At 52.1% G+C, this 23,976-nt stretch overlaps 1 protein-coding gene across 1 annotated transcript in view; it reads right to left on the bottom strand.

Moving 5' to 3' along the window:
- Positions 1-19,882, bottom strand: part of STK10 (serine/threonine kinase 10) — a 47,674-nt gene extending 27,792 nt beyond the window's left edge. Inside the window, exons 1-2 of the mRNA XM_077786646.1 lie at positions 19,668-19,882; positions 6,895-7,059 (exon numbers count right to left, since the gene is read on the bottom strand). Of these exons, the coding sequence (XP_077642772.1) occupies positions 6,895-7,059; positions 19,668-19,823 (321 nt within the window). The 5' untranslated portion in view covers positions 19,824-19,882. The remainder of the gene's footprint in view (positions 1-6,894; positions 7,060-19,667) is intronic.
- Positions 19,883-23,976: the final 4,094 nt, after the last annotated feature.

Raw genomic sequence — 23,976 nt, 5'->3', positions numbered from 1 at the left:
CAATCCCAAACCCACCAAAAACCTCTTGGCTGCCCCAGAGCAGCACAAATGTCAAAAGCCGGCCTGACATGGCAAATATGCTGTAGGTGGAAGTGAAATAATTCCCTCTCTGTAAGAGAAGGCTCCAAGCTTGCCAATTTTCCCTCGTGGACAAGGACACCATTCAGAGACTTTAAATATAATAAACCTTTTCTGCCCCCTTTTCCGGACAAAATAACCTACAGAGAAAAGTATTTGAAATCAGAAATGAAAAAAGGCTGTCCCCATAAGGGGTGGGGGGAAGAAGATGCAGGGCAGGAAACGAGGAACACAAAGTGTAGAGAGTTTCAGAGTAAGAAAACTTTATGGAGAGCAAAGTCAATACTCCAGAGCTCCCTGCTGATCTTAAGGAAACTGGGGACAAATTCTCCACATTTAAATCACTGCAAGATGACAAAATGTTTCCTTGGACTGCCCCCCACAGATGGCAGAAACATTCCCATCGCTGCTGCAATTTTGGCAGAACAAATTGAGTTCAACCAAATGGTTTTGATGTTGCAAAAAGCATCTTTTGCTGCTTGGAGCGCCGTGGGTGGGATCCCTTTTCTCACCAAGTTATCAGCATTTAGAGGCCACTGAGTTCACTTTGTTATGGGGTGGGAAGCAAAACTCCAAGAATCATTTCAAATATAAATAGCAAAAAGGAAGAAGTTGCTGCTTCAGTGGGAAGATTCCCCAACCTCGAGTGCCCCGAGTCTGTGTCAGCATCTAAAAGAGATGATGCATCTCAGAAGGGCAAAGCTCACGCTGAGAGCTGGAGTTTGACCCAGGATGAGTTTCCTGATGGCTTTTATGAAGTCAGCAGTTCCAGCACAGCCCCAGAGCCTCACCTGGCCACGAGGACAATTCAGAGAAGGGGTGGCAAAGGGCTTGGTGAGTTTTCCGCTCCTGCCTGGCATCTCCCTAGAAACAACTTGTCCTAATCATCCCCAAATTCCCAGCACAGGGTGCCTGGATCCATCACACAGCCTGAGTGTTGCTGTTGAACAGTTTCAGTGAGGCCTTTGAAGTCAATGCATCACCCCAGGCCACGAGGTCTGCAAAAGGACGTCCCTCCCCTCAAATGACAACTTTCAGGCCATATCTGAACAGAATAAAGTTTAAACCTGCAAGCCATCCCTCCTTGCAGGGTTTAGGCTGAAGTTGGGTTTCAAGGCACTGTCTCCTATCCATGGGGAGTTCATAAATATTCCTTTCTATGCAAACACTGCTCCTTAGCATTCCCTTGGGAGATCCAGCCAAGTGGGAACGTGGCTTATTGCAATTCAGTCCTAAACAAAGTTTTCAGGTGCTTTGAAAACTGATTTGCCTATACAGCTTCTTGTCTGCTCTGCTTTTCTTTTCATGAAACTCCGGCCTCACTTTACAACCCTGGACTGGGACTCAGCACCCAGGATTTATTCCCAAGTGCCATTCACCCCCTGGGGAAACTTTAGGCAAATCCCTGTCTGTGCCTTCCCTCTCAGAGCCAGGATAATGACACCAGGTCTTTTATAAAGCATTCCAGGGTGTGCAGATGACAAGGCTGTGCAATCACAAGGAATTATTATGGCTTCAATAAGCTCTTCATGCAACGTTATCCCGTGCAAAGGGAGGCAGACAAAGGTTTCTCTTCTCCTTTGGGTTGTCGTGTTGGTACCTGTAGGAGCAGTCTTGAATTCAGCTGGGCTGTGGCAATTTGCCTGATACATAAATCATTTGGGGGGGATTGCAAAAAATTATTCATTTTCCCTGTGTTTTAAGGGAAAACCCCCCAGTTTTACCCAGAATAGGATTTAGAGTGACTTGCCAAGAGGCTGAATGCTGAAGCTCGTGTTCACAGCACAGAGGGAACCTGCTCCCAGATTGCCAACAGAAGATTTGGACCTCCAGGACTTTGGGAATGGCCAGGCAGAGAGAAGGGAAGGAGGATGTCACCCAGAGATCTGACCCACAGCATCCCAGCTGGCAGAGGCACTGCCCCAAAGCTGGAGCAGAAGTGACACCCACTTCAATCATGCAACTCTGAACAGCAAGCTGCTGACCCCGGAATTGCAGGAACGTGCCAAAAAGCCACTGGGCTGCATCACTTTTTCCACTTTGCAGCTCTGGCCAAGCTGAGGAGCTGCCCCTCAGGACAGGGAGGGGACACTGTGCTGTCCCTGCTGCATTCCCAGCTCCCAGGGCCAAGCGATGCCCTGTCCTGATATCTGCCCACACCTGCTCCTCCCCTGCCCACCCTGCTGAAGTTCCTGGGGGTGTTTTTTTGCAGTTCTGCCCAAATTCTGGACTGGTAGGAATTTGGAAACCGGTCCAGCAAACCCCACCCCCACACTGCTTTTCCCAGCGGGGCTGATCCTGCAGCAGCTCCCGAGCTCTGCGTGTCCCAGGGGACTGCCAGATCCCAGAGGAATTGGGATTTATGTTCCTGCAGCTGGGGCAAGGAGGAAGGGGAAGGCTTGTTGCTCCTCTAGGACGCTGGTGAGCTGTTTAGCAGAGTTTGGGATCTCTTTGTTTTCCTGGGTTTTCCCTCGGCTGCGTTCACACAAACAACAAAGTTCAAGAACTTCTGGGGGAAGTTCGGTACAAAGCTCCAGGAGCAGGAGGCCAAGTAGGAAGGGCTGCAGCTCTGCTGGCAAGTGGAGTTTTAAAGGGACACAGGGAGCCAAGGGATTCCTTGGGGACTGAGCAGCCCGGAGAGCCTGCTCTGGTCCAGCACTCACACAAACAGATCCCCAGAGGCACCCAGCCAGGACATCCCTGCAAGTTGTGATAACCTCCCTTCGCTAAGGAAAGCTGTGGGGAATCTGATCCTGCTACCAGCTCCCTTTTCTGTTTGTTTTAAAGAAAAGGTATTGCCAACCTCAGAGAAGCGAAGGCTGCAGATGCTTTACATAGCCCAGCAGTCGAGTGCATGGGATAATGAATATTTCTTTATGCTACAGGATTTTCAGGAATGCCCAAATCTCCAGTCAACATCCATATCAAAGGGGGAGCAATCCCAAAAGTCCCTGGCTGAACAGGCCAGGGCCTGCCCACAGAAAATGCAAAGGGCTTTTTTAAGGTGAGTACAAAGAGCAGCACAGAGCTGGAGTCTCTGTGCCAGCTGCAGGAGTCTGTAGCCACACAGGAGAAGCCCTAAGCTGATTAAATGAGCCATTCCCCAAATGGCCCAGGCAGGCAGGGTTACCTGCATGCTGCAGCAACCCCTCTTTGATCTCCAGGAAATGGCTGGTGATTCAAAAACCCTTTTTCCATGGAAACCGTGGGGCAGGGAGAAGAGGGAGGGGGAGACAATTCCCAAGGGCTTCCCTAGAAAAGTTGTCCCACCACCACCAGCACGGTGCTTCAACACCTGGGGCCCAAAATGATATTTTAATGAATTTCTAGAGATTGCTGCAGTGCTGGAGCATCTCGACAGGGTTTCCTGCCATCCTGCTGGGCTGCCTGGGCACAGCCAGCATGCCCTGGGAGCAGAGGTTTCCTGCAGGAAAGGTCAGGTTCTTCACAGCAAACAAAACTCTCCTCCCCTCTCATCTTATCACTGCTCTGGCTGCGGGGGGAGACACTCGGAAACAGCAGAGGGATTCAGCAGCAGCAGATCAAAAGTTCCTCCCTTCCTCTGAGGTCTCAGGCTGTTTTATTGTTGTTGTTTTGGAAGGGGGAAAAAAGACTCCCAAACACGCAGCCCTGGAGAGGGACACAAAACACAAGAGCTGTTGTTTTCCTTTCCCATGTTGTAACAATTATCAGTGAAAATTCTGTTCAAAGCAAGCAAACCCCATTTCAGCCCCATTCCTAAGCCACAAAGAACTTTTAAAAAGTCCATTTTGAAAGCTGTGTTATATTGGGTGAGGGGGATTTGCTTCTGTGTTTCCAAGTCCTGCATCACAGTGCAGGAAAAGAGAGTTTAAAATGTGTCCCAGCCACAAGGACTCAAACCAAACTCTTTAAAAGAAAGCATGAGAATCTCAGCTTTCATTTGGTGCCCCCATTTCCAGCAGCCAGGATTTATGCAAAAGAACATGAAATGCCACGGGGCTTGTAATAAAAATAAAACAAAATCCTGAAAGCTCCCACCAGGGCAGTTCTGCAGCTTCCCTGGGCTGTTTTCAACCAGCACAAGACTTCTTGGCCTCTGCCACGAGCAAAGAAAAGGAGATGGAGGGGGATGGAACGAGATAGGAGCTGCTGGCAGGGCACAGCCTCTCTGCATAGCATTTAAATGCCAAAAAAGTTCATGCTGGATGCTGTCATCCCACCAGAGATTTATTCCTGGGAACTCACTGGGGTTCTCCCAACCCTTGCTCACAGTGGGCTTTGCTCCATCCCACACAAGAACTGGGGTTTTCCTCCTCTCATTCTTGACACCAACCAGGTATAAAACCCAGAGGACCTCGAGGAACTCTCTGGTTTGTGCTTTCCTTTCAGCGCTGTGGATTTCTGAGCAGCTGCTGGAGGATGAGCCACTTCCCCTTGCACAGAAAGGTCTTTTGCTCCATAAATATTTCATGGCCCCTCCTGGCTGCTGGAGCACAAAGCCAGAGCCTGGCAGAGGAGCCACGGGGACCTGACACAGCTCAGGGGGACCAGGAGGGACAGAGCTCCTCACACATTTCCCTTGTTAATTCAAGGAAAGAACAGCCAGGGTGATTTAGGAAAAGCCCTTCTCAGGCCGAGCCTGTGAATTATTCAAGAGTCAAAGAGCTGCTGCCACCCAGGAGCTTGGGCACATCTGGACCTGCTCACTTGGAATATTCTCTTTCCATGCTGGGCTGTGAGGAACAAGGAAGCTACAGCAGGTTCCTGACTAGACAGGCACCCCCAAGAGAGCCACTCTGAGAATCCAGGCACCCACCATGCAAATGATCCAGGAAAATGCTGGTTCAAACAACTGCACAGACAGAAATGAGGATGGGATGTGGGCAGAACAATAAAAGCTGGTGTTTATATCCGGATGCAAATTTTCCCCAGCAGCACTGGTCACCAAGCAGAGGAAGGTTTTGTCTTCAGGGGAAATCTGGTAGGGACTAAAAGCCTTGCAGAAGTAAAACAGCCTGGTTTCATGACTCCCCTCCAAGCCAGGAAAACACTGGAGCGTTCATAACACCAGCCTGAGCAGTGAAATGCAAATGCTGCTGCAATAATGAAATCAAGAGAAGGATCCTGCTCCCAGAACAATGGCTGGGGCTGCAGCGTGGGTCTGACAGAAGCCCAGGCAGGAGGCTCTTGTTGCAGAGCTTTGTTTTAGCAGCTCCTGAGCACTTGACATCACAAAGCACTCCCTGGGCAAAGGCAGAGCCAAGGAGCTCTGCAATCCCTTTTCCTCCAGGAAGGAAGGAAGGAAAAGCTTCCTACGGCAGGGAGGAGGTGGGAAGAGGGATGGGGAGGGGGTGACATTTCAGAGAGGGAGCAGGACCCACGTGGAGGATGCAGGCAGAGCAGGGGGGTGAAGCCAAGAGAAGAGGGTGGCAGACAGGGCAGCCTCATCTCAGCCCGGCTCAGGGTGTGTTTGCCCTTTTACTTTAGCCCAGATTAATCCTGCTGCACTTGCAATCCATCCAAATCCCAAGTCCCCTCCTAGGAGGGATGTTTGTCCTTCCCTTCCTTAGCAGAGTACATATTTACTTTGTTCTTTAACATACCCAGGGCTCAGAATCCATCCAAAACACCAAGTGGACAACTCAGCTCCCTCGAGACCAGAAGACAGAGCAGAAACACTCCAGCATTCCAAGCTGGGTGTCCCAGAGAGCTCAGGGGCTTTATCCATGGGTTTTTAAAAAGAGAAAACACGTGCTGACAACACAAAAGGTGCTTGCTGAATCAGCCCAATAAAACATCCCTCTCCTGCATTGCTCAACCCAGGAATGAGCCAGACTGGGGTTGTGTTATCCCAGCTCAGCCCTCGGCACCACAGGCAGGGGCTGGCAGCTCCAACAGCTCAGCTCATACAAGTGCAGGTCCCAAAAGCTGAGATCTCTTCTTTAACTCTATTAAATTTACTCAGGGAGCCCACAAAGGCATCTGAAACATTAAAAACAGGAAGGAAGAAGCACCAGAGCTGCTGAATGCACGCTCTGCCACTCTCCTGACTTCCTGCAGTTCGAGGAGAACAGATGAACTGCCCGAGATGGGTTGGAAAATCCTCCTGTCCACCTGATTTCCACAATCCTCACACAGGCACAGAGCTGGGTATCCAAGGGTTCACTCCCTCAGCCTCTCCATCCCCTGCACACAGCACAGGAAGGTGCCTTTCACGCTCAGCTTCCTCTGCTGCCAGGCACTCAGAGAGAGCAGCAGGCAGGGGAAATAAAAATTCATATATAAACCTGCTGGGCTAGGGGAGAGAGCTGCAGGAACCTGCTGGTCCAGCCCCTGCACCAACCCACTCCGTTGCACTTTATGTCCCTGCACCTCCACAATGGAGCTCTTGCTATCAGGTGCCTCTGCATTACAAGTGCTGAGCCCCAAATCACCCCCCAGATCCAGAAAATCAGTTGGCATAAAATAATCACAGAATAATGAGGTTGGAAGAGACCTCTAAGATAATTTTCCAGCTGGTGTTTTAGAAGAGGGGCTTTAGAAGAGACAGGAACTTATTGGTGATGCTTTTTATACCTTTACAAACCCTTAATGGTGGAAAAAAAACCCCAATTTGAACTTCCCTGTGAAGATCCCTTGGGTTTTTACCAGCAGCTTTCATCAGAAGAGAGTTTGGTGATAAAGACAGCAGGGAAAATCCAGCCCCTGAGCCCAAAGAGAGCTCATGACTCGTTTCTAATGTTCAAGCAGCTCCAGAGGTTTTGCTCCACCATGAGCAGCCCCTTCCTCTGGGCAGGGTGAGGATGTCCCAGCCCCACCTGGGCCAGCCCTTACCCAGAGTTTGCCATCCCAGTAGAAGGCTCCCAGCAGCTTGACGATGTGGGGGTGGTCGCAGGTGGCCAGGATCTCAATCTCCACCATGTAATCCTCCAGCTCGTCCTCACTCTTGGTCTCGATGACCTTGGCAGCTGCCAAAGCGCCCGTTTCCTTGTTCTTGGCCTGGAAGGAAAAGGCAGGGTGAGTCCAGAGAAAGTGAGGAGCACAAAATTCCTGCTGCTCCAATTCCCAGCCGTCACACCAGGAGGGGAACTTGCAGAAGCATTTCTGCTTCCTAAAGCTGCCCACAGCTTCACAGAGTGGCTGGATCCTCCTTCCTCCCTCCAAAGGCCAAACCACTTCCCATCACAGGGAGATGGAAACCTTTAGCAAAGGAGATGCAGCTTGTTGTTTGTAGCATGGGGGGGACAAAAAAGGAAGGAAGGAAACCTCAAAGTTCTCTGATGATATTACAGGTGAATTACTAGAAATCCTGAGTACACAGATAATCCAACCAAGATCTAGCTGAGAGTGCAGCCAGGTGGGGATGGCACTCTGCTCCCAGGAACAGGCTCAGGCTGGGCCAGGGCAGGCTCAGGGTGGGCATCAGCAGGAATTTCCCCATGGAAAGGGTGCTCAGGCACTGGAACTGCCCAGGGAGGTTTGGATCCCCATCCCTGGGGTGTCCCAGGGAGGGCTGGAGGTGGCACTGGGTGCTCTGGGCTGGGGACAGGGTGGGGATGGGGCACAGATTAGACTTGGTGATGCTGCAATCCTTTTCCAAGCTCAGTGGTTCTGTGACTTTGTAAATTCCCAGTCCAGCTGCACCAGGGGATTTGTCACTCATGGGAGAGGGGCAGACAGGAGCTGACTCAGGAGCATCCAGACATTCCCAGCAGCTCATTGAGTCAGCAGATCACGGCCCAGAGCTCCCTCCAGCTCACCCACTGCTCCCCACTGACACAATCCCAGCTCCTCCCGGGTTTTCCTTCCATCTCCCCCACGGAAACAATTCCCATTGTGGATGGAATCCCTGGAGGAGCCGGCCAAGCTCTGCTTGTGACCTTTCTTCCCATTCTCCAGTTTACATGTCTGTGTTTGGAAAACCCACAGGGGAGCTTACAGGAGGGTTAATTCCTGCTGTAAACACCACAAGCCCCTCTGAACAGCTCCCCACAGCTTGGGTGCCACTACAACCACGTACCAAGGGACAGGCTGGGGAGGGGAGGAAGGAATATTGGGAAAATCACTCGGCAGAGGGAGGAAAATGAGGGATCTCTGCCGTGTTTTGAAGTGTTGCTGCATTCCAGGAGTTGGCAGGGACAGCAGTGTCCTTACCACAAGGGGACAAATCCATTTCCATCTGGGCTGGCTGCCCAGACACGGGCCAGCAGCTCCCGCTGGTTTGGGGAGAAATTTCGGGGGTTCCTTCGGCTCAGCTGGGCTGGGCTCTCACCAAGCCACCCCCAGATGCTCCCACAGAGAGCAGGGCAGGGGAAGGAGCTCGGGGAACAGCTCAGCCCCTCCAAACAGCAGCAAGAAGTGCCCCACTGTGTTTGCTCTGCACTTCCAGAGCTGGGAGAGCTCCAAGCAGGGAAGTAAATATTGAGAGAAGAGGTGGGGCTTCCCCTGGAGCTTTGCTTCCCACCGGCAGGGGCCCAGCAGCACCTGGAAAAAGCCAGGAGCAGAGCACAGAGCTGGGCTGGGGCTCGGGGTTTGCAAACCAGGCTGGGGATTGTGGTGGGTGTGAAAAATGTGCACTTTACGATTGGCTTTTTGCAAATATTACAATGACTATTATGATGAATATTATGATATTATGGTAATAAAACAATGAATATTATATGTGCAATGTTAGAAAGTTGTGCTGTATTCATTCTCTTAAGTAGCGTGTTGAATATAGTTTTAGGTTCCAACATAATGTTAAAACAGAGACTATGTAAGTGATGGGAGTTGTTTTTTTTAAGGAATGAGATACTCGCTTCGAGGAACACCTGAATCTACCAAAGAAAAGGAATTTATGGTTTTCTTATCAGAAGAAGCTAATTTCTTCAAACCTTACCCAAAGTCAAAGACACCTTAGAAATTAAAAGAAACGGGTAACATACAACAGAGTTCTAATTTTAAATAGAATGTATTCATAACCACAAAAAATATATGAATATACAACAAGCTATTACTTTTAAAATTATTCCTTTGTTCACAAAGTATACTTTTTGTGACCTAGTGTCCGAGAACATCCACACATCAATAATTCTTTATTTTTTATTGTCTTGTAATTGTCCTAACTCTAAATTTTATTACTCTAATTGTATTACTATTTTTATAACCATTTTATTATTATTATTAAACTTTTAACATTTTAAAAACCAAGTAATTAACGTTTTTCACAGTGGGGGAGTGACCACAGCCCTGCCTGGCCTCGCTCACTGTCACTCCTACATCCTGTGTGTTACCTTGGTTTTTAAAAGTGTTAAGTTTTCTTTTACAGCTCTTTTGAAAGTTTTAAAGTTCTCATAAAACTTCTTTAGCCTTCTGATAATGTTTACATATTTGAGAGTCACAGTTCCCACACAATCTCATGGATAAATAGAATAGTTTATCTATTTCTCTGTAGGTAGAGAAAAATGATTGATTGATCTTTAGACCAGTGTGGTTGGAGAAGTGGTAATTCCATCCTCCAATCTATGGTCACCTTTGGAATTCTATAAATACCAGATATTGGGGAAAAACTGAGTCCTTTTCTCTTTTGAACTTCCCAAACTTCTGTGTAGTTATTTCATGTCCAATAACAGCACCTGTGGGGCCAGGATAGAGTTACCTCTGCATTCCTCCCCCACACTGAGCTGTCCTGAGTGAGTGTTCACAGAATCTCAGAATCACCAGGTTGGAAGAGATCTCCAAGATAAATCCAGTCCCAACACCTCACCTCAACCCTGGCACCCAGTCTGATTTTAAACACACCCAGGTGTTTAAAAATCAGAACAAAATCAGTCCAGAGCTTCCCTCTGGCTGCCCTGGCAGGTCTGGGACCCTGGCAGGGGTCAGGAACCCCCTGGACAGAGCCCCCAGAGACACTGGCTGTGATCTCTGGCCATGGAAAAGAGTTTTCAATCTTACAGGATCAATTACCACCTCTGAGTGTTTGATATAAGGAATAATTAAGTGTGGCACGGGTGCAAAAGTAAAATTTTAGGATTCTAGATGAGGGGTCCAAAGGGGACAAGATGGAGGAAATTGGGTGTGCCTTGTCCTTTTTCTCCTCCTTCATGCCCTCCATGTCTCACTGTGGTGTTGGCATTTTTCTGTTGGTTCAGGCTGGGGACACACTGTCCAACGTAGGTGACAGATATTGGCACGTTCTTGTAAATGCAGCCCAGGGAGTTTCTGGTATTGAATGTTTGTCACATCCCACTGAGGGCAGAGCCCCACACGCTGCCCTGCAGGACAGAGCTGGGCAGGGCAGCAGAACATGTGAGAGATCAACAGAATAAACAACCTGGAACCAGCACAGATTAATTACAACTTCTTATTTGGCAGTGGGGCTGAAAGAGAGACTTTTTGCAATTTTGGAATCATCAATAGCACAGATTCCAACACCCAGGGATGGTGACTCCACCACCTCCCTGGGCAGCCATTCCAGAACTTTATCACCCTTTCTGTAAAAAAACTTTTTCCTGCTATCCAACTATCCAACTTGTATTTCCCTTGAATGATGTTCACCCACCCTTCTGCATTTCCCTGTCCCCAAGTTCCAAAGGGAGCACTCTCCATGTCCCACGTCCCCCCAGCTGGCACGGGGAGGTCACACCTTGGGCACCCCAAGGAAATGAGAGCAGCATCTCCAAGACAAAATCACCAACAAGACTTTGGAGCCAGCAGGCTGGCACGGGCAGGGTGGCACAGGGATGGGGTGGGCATGACCCTGTCATAATGTCACTGCTGCAACCGAGGGCACTTCCCAGGAGGGACCAAAGTGACCCTTAGAGACCTGAGATCATGGCTGAGCAGCAGGCTTTGGAAAATCATCTCCCGTGCAGTGCAGAGAAGACACGGTTACCCCACACAGCAGCTCTGGGAGGACCAACACTGGTACAGGCTGGACAGTTCAGCCCTCCCTGAGGTGCCCACGGCCCCTCTGAGCCCAAATTCCAGCTGCCCCGTCCCTACCACACGAGGCAGAGGGAGATGCCCAGTGCTTGGCAGGGGCAATGCTGAACTGAGCCCAGCAAGCCACCCTGGGCATGGTGCAAGCTTTGCAATTCCAAGGAGCTTTTGCCCCTTTCTGTCCATCTGCTCGTCCCCCAGCCCTGACACCGGGCTACAGCCACACCCCAGCAGCCTCCCGGGCTGCAAAACCCCAACAAACTGCCGGGTGCCAGTCCCATCCTTTAGCTCCTCCACTCCTGAACATTCCAACCCCACAGATAATTTGTCCTCGGGGTGCTAATTAGCGCCGAAAGAAATTTGGAGCGGACAGCTGCCAGCATGGCGCCCAGGCGGTGCTGCTGAACTCCAGGGGGGTTCCACTCAATCATTTAAACCCCAAAAACCCTTCGTGGCCACCAGCAGCCACCCCGAGCAAGTCAAGAGGTGAGTGCAGGAGCAGGGCTGGGACGTGAATTGCACCAATGTCACCTACAAGTCACTCAGTAAAGCAGTGGAGCAGCCAAGCAGGAAACCAGGCTCCGTGCAGAGCCCTGGGCTGGCTGGCTGCTGGCCCTGCTGTGCCAAACCCCTGGAAGAGCAGGAAATGGATGAGCGGGATTGCTCCTGGAAGGCACAGAGGGAAACAGGCCCTGCTGGGGTCATGGATCTGAGGGGTGCCTGCCCAGGTGCCACAGGCGGCTCTTCTCTTCGGCCTTTGCCCGTGACTCACCCGCAGCTATTGTGAAATCCCCAGTGTGACAAACACAGCAGCTATTTTAAGCCCTGAAAGAACACATTGAGGGAAGGCTGGATGGTTCAGGAGGGGCCAGTTTCTAGGTGAGGCAGTGGAAAGCCCTCCCTGAACTCTCACTGGCCCAAAAAAAAAAGAGAACTGAGAGCTCCCCAAGTGCTTCAGCTCAGCTCCTTTGCACCAGTATCTGCCCAGGCCACGGGGTCATCCTCCACAGGCTATCGTGCCACCACATTTTTGGTGTCAGCTCTTCTTCCCCTCCTTGCCAGCCTTGTCCCCAAGCCAGCAGAGCTGATGCTTCAGATATCACCAGGTTAGAGTCCCAGAAGGAGCCTGGAGGTGCCAGGGATGCTGCATTTGGGGGGTGATAGCTGGACCCGCCCCACCCCACTGCTGTGTGGCACTGCTCCCTCACACGTTTCCCAATTAATAATGATGAATTGCCTCCTGATGAACGTGGCCTGAGCTCCCTGCATCAATAAACAAACACAGAATAGCCAGGCTTGGCTCAGTGCTCCTGGTGGTGTCAAATAATCAGTGGGAGCTGGAATGGAGGCAGGCTGAGAAAGCTGGGGCTGGTCAAGCTGGAGAAGTGAAGCTTTGGGGTGACCTCACTGGGGCCTTCCAGTGCCTGAAGGGCTAAAAAAAAATAAATGGAGAGGGACTGTTCCTCTGGAATGGGAGTGACAGGACACAGGGAATGGCTTCACACTGCCAGAGCAGGGCCGGATGGGATTTTGGGAAGGAATTGCTCCCTGGGAGGGTGGGCAGCCCTGGCACAAGTGCCCAGAGCAGCTGGGGTTGCTCCTGAATCCCTGGCAGTGCCCAAGGCCAGGCTGGATGGGCTTGGAGCCACCTGGGACAGTGGGAGGTGTCCCTGCCATGGTAGGTGACCTTTAAGGTCCTTTCCATCCCAAACCATTCTATGACTTCCAAGCCTCCAAGCCCCCCTAGAACCCCTTCAGTTTGTCACCATAAATGAATCCTATTTGGGGTTTCGTTTGAAAATCTGGATTCAGGCCCTGGTGCCACCAACCGGAGCAGCTGGTGACACGTGGCCAGGGGACAGCAGCACAGCCCTGGTGCCACCAGCACTGCTGCTCCGGCAGCTGTGGCAACATTTCAGCAAGAGGGAAGGGGAAGTGGCTTATGAAACACCCCAAAAACCGTTAAAAAAAACACATTAAAAAGCAGAAATGCCTTCCTTTGGTTATACAAGCTGGGGGCAGGAAAGCAGCCCCACCACAGAGCTCAGCTACAGCCCCAGCCTTGTTTTCTGGGCAGCCAAGCACAAGTGGGACCAAAACACAGCACAAACAGCTCTCCTGGCTTTAAAAGCTCAGCAGTGGCCCAGCAAAGGGGGCAGAGATGAGGAGCTCACAGAGCTGCATGTGATGTTCCAGCCCTTGCACCCAAAGAGCAGCAGGGCACAGCCAGGGGGTTTGGGGCTGTGGTGCTGTGTTATAACCACCCACAGAAACCAGGCAGAGCTCCTGGGCCTGGCCTCAGCGAGACTCATGCAAATAAACAGGCAGGGTTTGAGCAGGGGGAAGTTCCACTTTGACCCAGCATCTTCAGCCTAAAACTCGAGAGGACCAAATCCTTCAAATCAGTGGCCCCTGGAAGAGCATGCTGCTCCAAGTGAGCATTCCTGGCCCTGTCTTCATTCAGACAACGCCACAACATTGGAAAACTTTTAAAAAATAGAGGGGAAAAAGCCTTTTAGCCAGTTCTGGGTTTCCTAGCAACTTCCTGCTACAAATTTGGTCCACAGAGAGCCGTGGGAGCAGGGACTGAATGGCTGCAACACCCCAGAGCCAAGGAAGGGGTTCAGGCTGGCACTGGCAGGTCTGGCTGGCTGGCAGCCCTCTCTCACTGGGCTGGAAAGCATCAGCTCAGCAAGGCCCTGGCAGGGGAATAAAACACTCAGCTCTTCCCCAGCTCCAGGGCTGCCAGGGTGGGCAGCAGCGCTGGCACTTCCTTTGCAGAAGGAATACAGAGAGGAGCAAATCCAGGTGCTGAGGAGAACCACGAGCAGCTGCTGGGCACAGCCTCCTTCTGTGCCTCTCCCACCTCCCCAAAACCACACAGGTCCCAGCAGAGCAAAGCCAGGAGCCCCAGGGACAGGAGCACAGGGAGGTGAGGAGTGGCAGCAAGGTTTCCCGTGGGGAGGTGGCTCCGAGGTGCTTCTCTGCAGCCAGGAGGAAAGTCAGAGGATGCAGCTCCAGCAGGAACAGAGCCATGGCTGTGCCCCGTGCCAGGGACACGCTGCCCCTTCCAGCCCCAGTTCTGGGGTGGCACATGCAGGGAGCAGAGCGTGCCTGCACTGTCCGTGCTGGAGCTCTGCTCTCTCTGCATCCAGGCTGGCAGTGCCAGCGGATGGGGACACAGCACAGCCACCCCCAGCCACCAGGAGAGCCCCACATTCACAGCCAGCACCCCACAGACAAGAAAAAGAACCTCTTCTCCAAGGAAACTGGGTTCTCGGGAGACAAAACATGGACAAAGCCATGAGGTTGTGCAGGGAGGAGTTTTTCTGAGCAGCAGCCATTGCCACGTGCTGAGCGTGGAAGGCTCATCCCAGCTCCCCTGCAGGCAGCTGCCCACAGCTCCCACTGGCAGCAGCACTGCCAAGATCTGGGCTGTGCCACTGAAGTCATTGTCCAAATATTTAGGCCACGGAGAGCTGTCCCTGTCCCCTGTCACACAGAGCACAGGGCTGCCGCAGGGATGGCACAGCCCACGTTCCCATCAGCCGAAAGTGAAAATTGAGTTTAAAGTTCTGCAAGGTTTAACAAACGTTCCCACTCCTCTTTCCCAAGCAAAAAGATCTTAAGGAAAGCCTTCAGCTGCTCGAAAGGACAAGACCGTGCTTTGATCTTATATTTTTTGTGGCCAATCAGCTCAAACTTCCCCTGCTTTTGTTTTCCTTCCCTTTTCTTTTTCAAAGTTAACTCGGCATATTGACATCTCTCGGTGACACCCTTTCCAGGAATTACAGGTTGAAGTGTAGAGTCAGAACGATTTGGGCTGGAAGAGACATTAAAACTCATTTTGTTTTCATGGGCAGGGACACCTTCCACTACCCCAGGTGGAGCCAAGCCCCATCCAAGTGTCCCTTGGGCACTGCCAGGGATGCAGGGGCAGCCACAGCTGCTGTGGACACCCTGTGCCAGGGCTGCCCACCCTCACAGGGAACAATTTCTTCCCAAAATCCCACCTAACCCTGCTCCCTGATGGATCAAACCAAGAGCTGAGCCTGGATCTTCTGAGCCAGCCACGAGTGGCGCAGGCTGGGGTGATGAGCAGAGAGGTCTGCAGTGCCAGGGCCACTCCGGTGCCCACAGAGCCCTGCTGCTGCTGCAGGCAGCTGCACAGCACCCAACAATCAGCCTTTCACTACCCCTGCTCGAAAGCTGCCTTTCTAACCCCAGCATGTGCAGCACCGATAGCAGCACAGCACAGCACAGCAGATAACCCAAACTCGCCTTTTTCAGCCTGTTTTGGGGAAGGAAGGAGAACAAGGGCACAAAAGAGGCACTGCTGCCTCGCTGTGCCCACGGGACTCGGTGGGATGGAGCTGTGGGAAGGCGATTTGAAGGGCTAAAGTGAATCACAGAATCACAGAAATCACAGAATCCCAGAATAAAGAGGTTGGAAGAGACCTCTGAGATCATCAAGTCCAACCCGTGCCCTAACACTTCACTAGACTACAGCACCAAGTGCCATGTCCAGGCTTTTTTTAAACACACCCAGAGATGGTGATTCCACCACCTCCCTGGGAAGACAGCTCCAGTGCTTTATTATTCTTTTGGTGAATTTTTTTTTCCTAATATCCAACCTGTACATTCCCTGACGTAGCTGAGGCTGTGTCCTCTTGTTCTGTCAGCGCTGCCCGGTGGAAGAGACCGACCCCACCTGTCTGCACCTCCCTTCAGGAGCAGTGGAGAGCAATGAGGTCACCCCTGAGCCTCCTCTTCTCCAGGCTGAGCACCCCCAGCTCCTTCCACAACCCCCTGGGCGTCCCCACCCTACTGGGGGGAGCCTTATCGGGGAGCCAGGGTCCCCCTCAGCAGGCGCTGGGGAGGGCAGATAGCCCTGCACAAGAGGCAGGGAGCAGCAAAACAACCCCCCAGGGGAAAGGCAGGAGGCTCTGGCTGTGCTGCAGCAGCCAGAGGAGCCCCTGGCAGCTGGGGGCTCTCCCTGCCCGCGTGGGCATCACCCCTTCCTGCTGGCACTGATGCAGGGTGAGAGGGGATGCAGGGGCTCCTGCACTGCTGGGCTCACCCTGAGCATCTTCCCTGAGAGCTGCCACTGCCACTTGTCCCTCCAAATGATGCCAGCTCTCAAGTGGCAACACAGATCCTCTGGGTTTATGGGTGGTATCTTAGCTGTTCTTCCAAGAAAATAACTCTGCTTTTCTTTTCTGGAGTGACAACACAGATCCTCTGGGTTTGTGAGCAGTATCTTAGCTGTTCTTCCAAGAAAATAACTCTGCTTTTCTTTTCTGGAGTGGCAACACAGATCCTCTGGGTTTGTGAGCAGTATCTTAGCTGTTCTTCCAGGAAAATAACTCTGCTTTCCTTTTCTGAAGTGGTAACAGATCCTCTGGGTTTATGGGTGGTATCTTAGGTGTTTTCTCAGGAAAATAGCTCTCTTTTTCTTCTAAGGCAGCTTGGGAAGGGTCTGAGTGGAGAACCTCTGGGCAGGCTGGAGCCTTCCCAGGCTGGCACCCACCAACCACAGCTCCCAACTGCTGGATTTGGGATCATCCATTTACCCAGCTTTGGATGAGGTGGTGACAAAGCTTGGTCACCTGTGGGCTGCCACCACGTCCTCAGTGGACTCTGGCCTTGCCAAGACCACAGCACTGAGAGAAGAAGAGCCAGAAAGGAACATTTCCTCCCCACCCCCTCCCACTTTTCAGCTTCATTGCCCTCTGTTCAGCTGGTTCCTCGTGCAGGCAGATCCTCTTCTGCTGCAAAAAGACTTTCTATAAAACCAGGGAAATCCCAGTCCCCGTTGCTGCTGGCCACGGGATTTTTTAGGTCTGCTGTGTAGTGTGGCAGCACATTTCTCTCCCTCTCAAGATTTTCATAGAGGTGCACAGAGAGAAATGAAAGAGAAAACAATTTCTATCTCTGTTCCTTGTTTTTCTTATGTAGAATGTGTTTGGAGAATTGTTTACTTAGAGTGAGTATTTAATTAGATTCTGGTGAGGATTGTTTGAGCCTGGTGGTCAATCCAATCCACCTGGGGCTGGACTCTCAGAGAGGGTCACGAGTTGTGTTGGAGTCAGAGAAAGTAATATGTAGTTTTAGTATCCTCCTTTAATATACTATATTAATGTATTTTAGCACAGTTATAATAAAGAAATCATTCAGCCTTCTGAATTGAGTCGGACATCAGCATTTCTTCCCATTGGGTTTGCCTGCATTTACAATAGTGTAGGATCCAGACTCCGCTGTAAATTTCATTCTTTTTAATTAATATGTATTTAAATGAAGCCTGTCCTACTTCTGGGAACACTGTGAGAAGCCAGCTCAGCTTTGCTGAGCCCAGGACACAGCTCCAGACAGGATTCCACAGGGCAGGAATACCCCAAATCCCCCAGCCCTCCTTCCTCCTGCTCACAAAACCAAATCCTCCCAAAGCCAGCCCGTTTTTCCATCTTTCCACACCTCGGTGTCTGCCAGGTCTGCCTGCCCAGAGAACAAAGCCCTGCTCAGCCCTTTCCAAGGGGACACAACAGATGGCACACGGGGCAGGATGCAGGCACAGGATCCCGTCACCTCCCCACGCTTCCGGGCGTGGAAACGGGGCGGAAAATGGGAATTTCACTGAACATCCTGAAAAGCTCCGGGCCCTGCAGACGCTCAGCCTCGCTGCAGGCAATGCCTCCAGTCAGAAAATCAAATTGACTTCAGGGTCAGGAGAGTGATTCAAGTTGTTACACTGAATTTTGGGTGTTCTCCTGCAGCACAGGTGGGTTATTCTGAAATTTTTTGGGGGGCTGAGCAGCACAAGAGGGAAAACCCTTTCTTGTACATTCCACCTTACACTCATCCCCACCCCAGATATAAAAAAAAAACAAAACAAAAAAAGGAGACACCAAAAATCATTAGGCGACAGGAAAATGTGTCGCTGGTTATAAATCCTAAATAAAGATTAATAAGGGTTATTAATCCTTATAAAATAAGAATTTATTATCCTAAAATAAGGGTTTATAGCAACAGCACCCCCAAATAATTTGGGATTCTTAAATGAACAAAGAAACTCTTGGATGAGAATTCAAAATCCAGCCATGACCTTTTGCCAGATGGAACGGAGAACAGGTGGAGGAGAGATCAAAGCAATGGAGAAGTGAAATGCTGCTAAATGCAATAAAATAACCCTTTGATTTCTGGCACGATGCTAAACCTCACCCTGCCTAACAGGGCTAAAAGTCCACAGAAGCAAAACTTTGCCTGAATATTCAAGTTCCAGAAGGAATGAACTTCTGGTTGTAAACACATGGTGTCCAGTGGGACATTTTCATTCTCATTTGGGTCAAAATGGGGATGAAAGGAGCTGGAGATGTGATGTTATTGCCTGACAGGCTGACATTCTTTACCTGCAGTAATACAGTTACCCTGACAATGGTTTTCTGGTGAGGCTGGGGTTAATAACTGAGGCATTCAGAGATGAAAAACCAAACCAGCCACCTCTAAAGTAGCTTTATTCTCTAAGTCACCTACTTTGGGTACATTATACTTATTTAAAATAGAAAGCATTTAAATAAATGTTTAAGTTTTCCTTTCTCTCAGAGGCCAATTAAGTTATTTTACACTGTTTACCTGGTTCCTGTCACTGTTTGAGAAACTTGAGCAAATAAAAGCAAGGAATCATCCAGGAGTGAGTGCTGCTACACACAAATATATTTCCAATGCACCTCAGAGAGCAGAATGGCAACAGAATTTCTATTGATGCTGCTTTCAGAAGGAGAAATGGAGAAGGGATTTAAATATGATTTTTAGGAATTGTGTTGTATTAGACAATAGGGTTTTTCACTACAAAGTTTCACTCAGTGGGCGTTTAGCACTCAATTTTTAGAGTTTCCGTCAAATACCGTGACAAGAGAAATAAGCACCAAATCCCCCTGTCCTGATCTGCAGTACCTGCCCCCCATCCTGGTCTATTTATTTCTCATTTTTTTTTTTCAAAGGCAATACTCCTCAGAGGATCTAACCCAGCCGCCCAAGGGGCGCTTCCCACCCCCGTTCCGAGCAGCGCTGTCCCCCAGCTGTGCCCGGGAGCCTCGGGCTGTCCCCAAACCCCCGGCTCAGCCCCTGCCAGCACAGGGCACAGCGGGAACGCCGCAGCTTCGGGGTGCAAAGTCCGGGGAATCTCTGATCCCCGAAACCCCCGTCCCTAAAGCCCGAGGTTAAACATTCACAGCGCTGGACCCGGCTCCTCTTGGCGCTCCCGAGTTTCCTGCCGGCAACAACGGCGGGGATACAAATCCGCCGTCAGCCCCGGAGACTCAGAAAACTTGGAGACAGCCCTGGAAGTGCCGATTTCCAGGAAACCTCCCTCCATTCACCATTCATCGCACCGGCGGGCTTGGCAGGCAGCGCCGGGCTCTCCTCACAAAAGCATCGCTCGGAAAACGGGCGATGCGGGGCGACAAAAAACAAACAAAAAGTAAAAAAAAAAAAAAAAAAAAAAAAAATTAAAAAAAAAGGCAAGAAAGAAAAAAAAGCAGGGAGCTTTTCTCCCTCCTTTCCCCTTCCCGGAGCGCTGCGGTCCCAAGCCCGGCTCCTCCCGGCTAACGGGACGCGGCGCCGGCCCCGCCGCGTCCGGGCAGCGGAGGCGCTCCGAGCCGCTGCTCCCGGAGCCCCCCGGCACCCACCTTGTAGACTTTGCCGAAGGCTCCATCTCCCAGCTCGCCCACCACCTCCCACACCTCGCCGGGGTCCAGGTCGCGGCGGACGTGCTCGTATTCCTTGGAGCGGCGCTTCTCGAAGGCGGAGAGGCGCAGGATGCGGCGGAAATTGGCGAAAGCCATCGCGGAGCGCGGCCCCGGCAGCCGCGGAGCCGCCGCCCGCCCCGGCCCCGGGAGGACGGAGCCGCTGCGCGCCCGGGGAGCGGCGAGGCGGGACCGGCACCGGGGCCGCCTCCGGCCGCGCACGTGGAGCCGGAGCCGCTCCACCTGCTGGGCCGGGCTGGGCTGCCCGGGACAGAGCCATTGGCCGCCCGTGCCCTCCGCCCGCCCGGCCGGCACCGCCCCGCACGGCCCGGCTCGGTCCGGGCACGGCACAGGCAGGGCAGGGTCCGGGCACGGCACCGCCCCGCACGGCCCGGCTCGGCCCGGGCACGGCACAGGCAGGGCACGGTCCGGGTACGGCACCGCCCCGCACGGCCCGGCTCGGGCACGGCCTGCCCAGACTGTCACGGCTCATCCCGGGCACGGTTCAGCCTGGGCACAGCTCTGCCCTGGCACGGCACGGTTCCGCCTGGGTACGGCCCGGCACTGCCCAGCCGGGTCAAGGTCCGCCCTGACACTGCTCAGCTCGGGTACGCTCTGCCCAGTCGTCTTGGCACGGCTCAGCTCGGGTACGCTCTGCCCAATCGTCTTGGCACGGCTCAGGCCGGGTACGGCCCGGCCGGGGCCGAACCCGGTCCCGTTCTGCCCGTCCCGGTGCACCGGGCCATGGCCCAGCCCGGCTCGGTTCGGTCCCTCCGGGGCAGATCCCGGCCCCGTTCTGCCCGTCCCGGTGCACCGGGCCATGGCCCAGCCCGGCTCGGTTCGGCCCCGCCGCGGGGCCAGCCGGGGGATCCCAATCCCGAGCCAAGGAAAGCAAATCCCGGCCCAGGCGGGCAGGGAAGGAGCCGTGCCCCCTCGCCATCCCGGGGCTGTGCCGGTCCCGCACGGAAAATCCGAATCGCTGAAGCCCAACCCGGCAGCAGAGCCGCGGTTCTGCTCCCACGCTCCTTCTCCCGGGATAACGGAGGGGCACGGCCGGTTTCAGCCTCCAGGAGCGGCAGGAACCGCGTCGGTTTCGGAGCTGTGACCGGCCGGTGTCCGCTGGGTCACCGCATCCTCCCCGCGGCGGAGCGCAGCGCCTCTGGAGAAGCGATCCCGAATGGAATGGGGACATCTAGGGGACACCCCGGCGGTGCAGCCCGGAGCCGCCGGGCTGGCCCCGCACACACCCGCACCGCGCCGGTTCGGCCCCAAATCCACGTCCCGGCGCGCAGGAACAGGGGGGCTTCACTCCCTCCATCCTGAAGGATAATTCCAGCAAAACTCCCTCTTTCAGAGTATCTGATCTTAGCGATGTCCTACGAGTTCCCTGACACATGATTCCCTAGAATGTTGGGCTGATTATCATCTTTCCCTGTCCTTGCTGTTCAATAAAACCCCCCCAAAAAAACTGGCAGAGTATTTCCAGGTCCTGCATGTCAATTGAAATTATCACCTGAGCAATAAATGCTCTTAAAAATGAGATTGGCATTAAAAATCTCAAATGCTCTGTGTGATGTTTTGGGAAGGGACACACAGGACTCTGCATCACCTGGGATTTAAACCCAGGCATCAGCGACATTACAAACATTGCACTTCAGGTGTTCCAAGCACAGCAGCACGCTGTAACATTAATTAGCAAGCAGCTTGGTTAATTCAGGCCTTGGCAATTCCCCAGAAAGCTTTCGGACACAGCTCCGTGTCCTCCCTGCTGCTCCGGGAGGTGACAGTGGCCTGGCTGTGAGGCTCAGGGTGCCTGGCACAGCCACCAGGATCCATTTCAGCTCTGCCCGAAGCTGCTCCTTCCCCCTCGCATTGTTTGGGAGGCAGACAAAGCTCCAGGAGCCTCCAGCCCTGGCTGGGTTTGTGCCATCCCTGTCCCCTGGGTGCCAGCAGAGTGTGAAGCCCCCGGGCCAGGCTGCCCAAACACCATAACCAGGTCCTGGCACAGGGAGCACGTAGGAAAAACCCCAGCCAGGCTGCAGGAATCCTGCCAGCTGTGCCAGATGCCAGGGGCACGGGGCAGGAGGGCATTTCTGGCCCACTGGAGCTCATTCCTGACTGCTGCACATGTAATCCTTTCCCAAACCTGTGGTCCACGTTGAGAAGCATTTTTTTTTTTTTTTTTTTTTTGGTTTCTTGCTAAAAGTCCTCCACATGAGGCTTTTTTCAACCCCTCACCCACTGGTTCAGTGCTTCCTCACCTCATGCTGCAGTTCTCCAATACATTTGAAGGTATTTTCAAGATGGTTTTGGTGCTCCAGCCCAAATGATCCCTCTTCCCACAGGTTTCCCCCCACTGGCAGAGATTTAAGGGTGGCAGAATCAGCCCAAGCTGCAGATTTTTTTTTTTAAACATGGGCAGTTTGTCCTCTGTGTTCACACTTGGGGGAGTTTGAAATTCTGGAGCTGGTTCAGTTCTTCCTCTGCGCTGCACTGGAGGAAATGAAAGAGGACTGAAAATAATTGTTAAAAGCGACACCTTTGAAAGAAAAATGTGGGGTTTTTCTAGTGTTTCTGTTTGTTGGAAAAGTTTTTTGTTTTTTTTTCCTCCAGTGGTGGGGCAGGAAAGAAGATGGGAGAAGAAGACAGGAGGAGAAGACAGGCAGACAGCCATGAGCACCTTCACATTTTCTCTGGGCAGAATTCACACCTGGCTCTCTCATAAATCATCTTATTAATGCTGTCCATGAATTCTGAGCAGCATCTCTTGTCTGTTCCGGGGTATTAATTGCCTGTGCAGCCTGACTGGGAGCAGTGGGCATTTCAAATGAAATAAATCCTGCTAATTATTGCTCCCAGCTTCGTGCAGGTGATGCCTGAGAGCTCCCTGCCCTCCTCAGGGGAAGTTTTATTACTTTCTCCAGGATGGGACCGACCTGAAAATAGGGATCCAATCCTGCTGCTCCTGCACCCACTGGGCTGGAATGCTGTGGGGAGGGAGAGGGGTGGGAAAGGCAGGATTACCCCTAAAGCTCAGCTTTGATGCTGGGCATGAGCTGCAGCTTTGCTCTAGGCCAGGATCAACACTGGGGGTGTCCCCTGAGGGATCTGGGGAGGAGGGGGAGAAGCCAACCATGGACATGGGAGGGATGGGAAAGGAACTCTCAAAGGAGGAGCTGGAGCTGCTGCAGAGCCCAGAGGAGCTCCAGGGGATCAGAGGGATGGAGCAGCTCTGCTGGGAGAGCTGGGATTGCTCACCTGGAGGGGAGAGACTTTGGGGTGACACAGCTGTGACCTTCCTGAGGGAGCTGCAGGGAGGATGGAGAGAGAGGATTCACAAGAGCCTGCAGTGACAGGATACTGGGAATGGCTCCCTCTGCCAGAAAGGAGATTTAGATGGGATATTGGGAATAAATCCTTCCCTAGGAGGGTGGGCAGGCCCTGGCACAGGTGCCCAGAGCAGCTGTGGCTGTCCCTGCATCCCTGGCAGTGCCCAAGGCCAGGCTGGAGCAGCCTGGCACAGCGGGAGGTGTCCCTGCCCATCCCTGGAAGGATTTATTCCCAATATCCCATCTCAATCTCCTTTCTGGCAGTGGAGATTTATATTTTCAGTTGTTATTTATATTTTCAGTTGGAGGTGGCCCCTGCCCTGGCAGGAACCAAACCCCACATCTGGCAGAGCCCAGCACATCCCTCTGGCTGCCCTGGCTGTCCCCAGACCCTGGCAGGGGGTTTGGAGAACCTGGCAAGAAGTCAAAACCACCCGTGGCTTCCATTTTAGCCCATGGAAAAAACTGCCACTTTTGTATGAGGAATTACAACCCAAAAGGGCTTGAACAGTGTGATATTTTAATTAACAGAGGGTGGAAAACTAGAAATTTTGGGAATTTTAGGATGGGGTTCAGGGGGCACAAGATGGAGGAATCTGGGGTGTCCCAGCCTTTTTCTCCTTCATCTTGCCCTCCACATCTCATTGTGCTGGTGACACTTTTCTGTTGGTTTAAGGTAGAGACACACTGTCCAACATAAATGATAGATATTGGCACTTTATTGTAAATATAATGTGTAATTTTTGATATAAAATGTAGATGCCACCTGGCAGGGCAGGCAGCCTGCCATGGCTTCTGTACTAAAAATCGGTATTTTATTATATTTTTTTAAAATTATAAAAATCTGTATTTTATAATAATTTTTTTAATTCTAAAAATCTGTATTATAAGGGATCCATATTCCCTTAAAAAAGGAGTTTAAG

The sequence above is a fragment of the Lonchura striata genome, chromosome 15, assembly GCF_046129695.1.
Source record: "Lonchura striata isolate bLonStr1 chromosome 15, bLonStr1.mat, whole genome shotgun sequence".
Classification (NCBI taxonomy): Eukaryota; Metazoa; Chordata; class Aves; order Passeriformes; family Estrildidae; genus Lonchura; species Lonchura striata.
The sequence above is the reverse complement of the archived record's forward strand: the minus strand, read 5'-3'. Positions and strand labels throughout refer to the sequence as shown.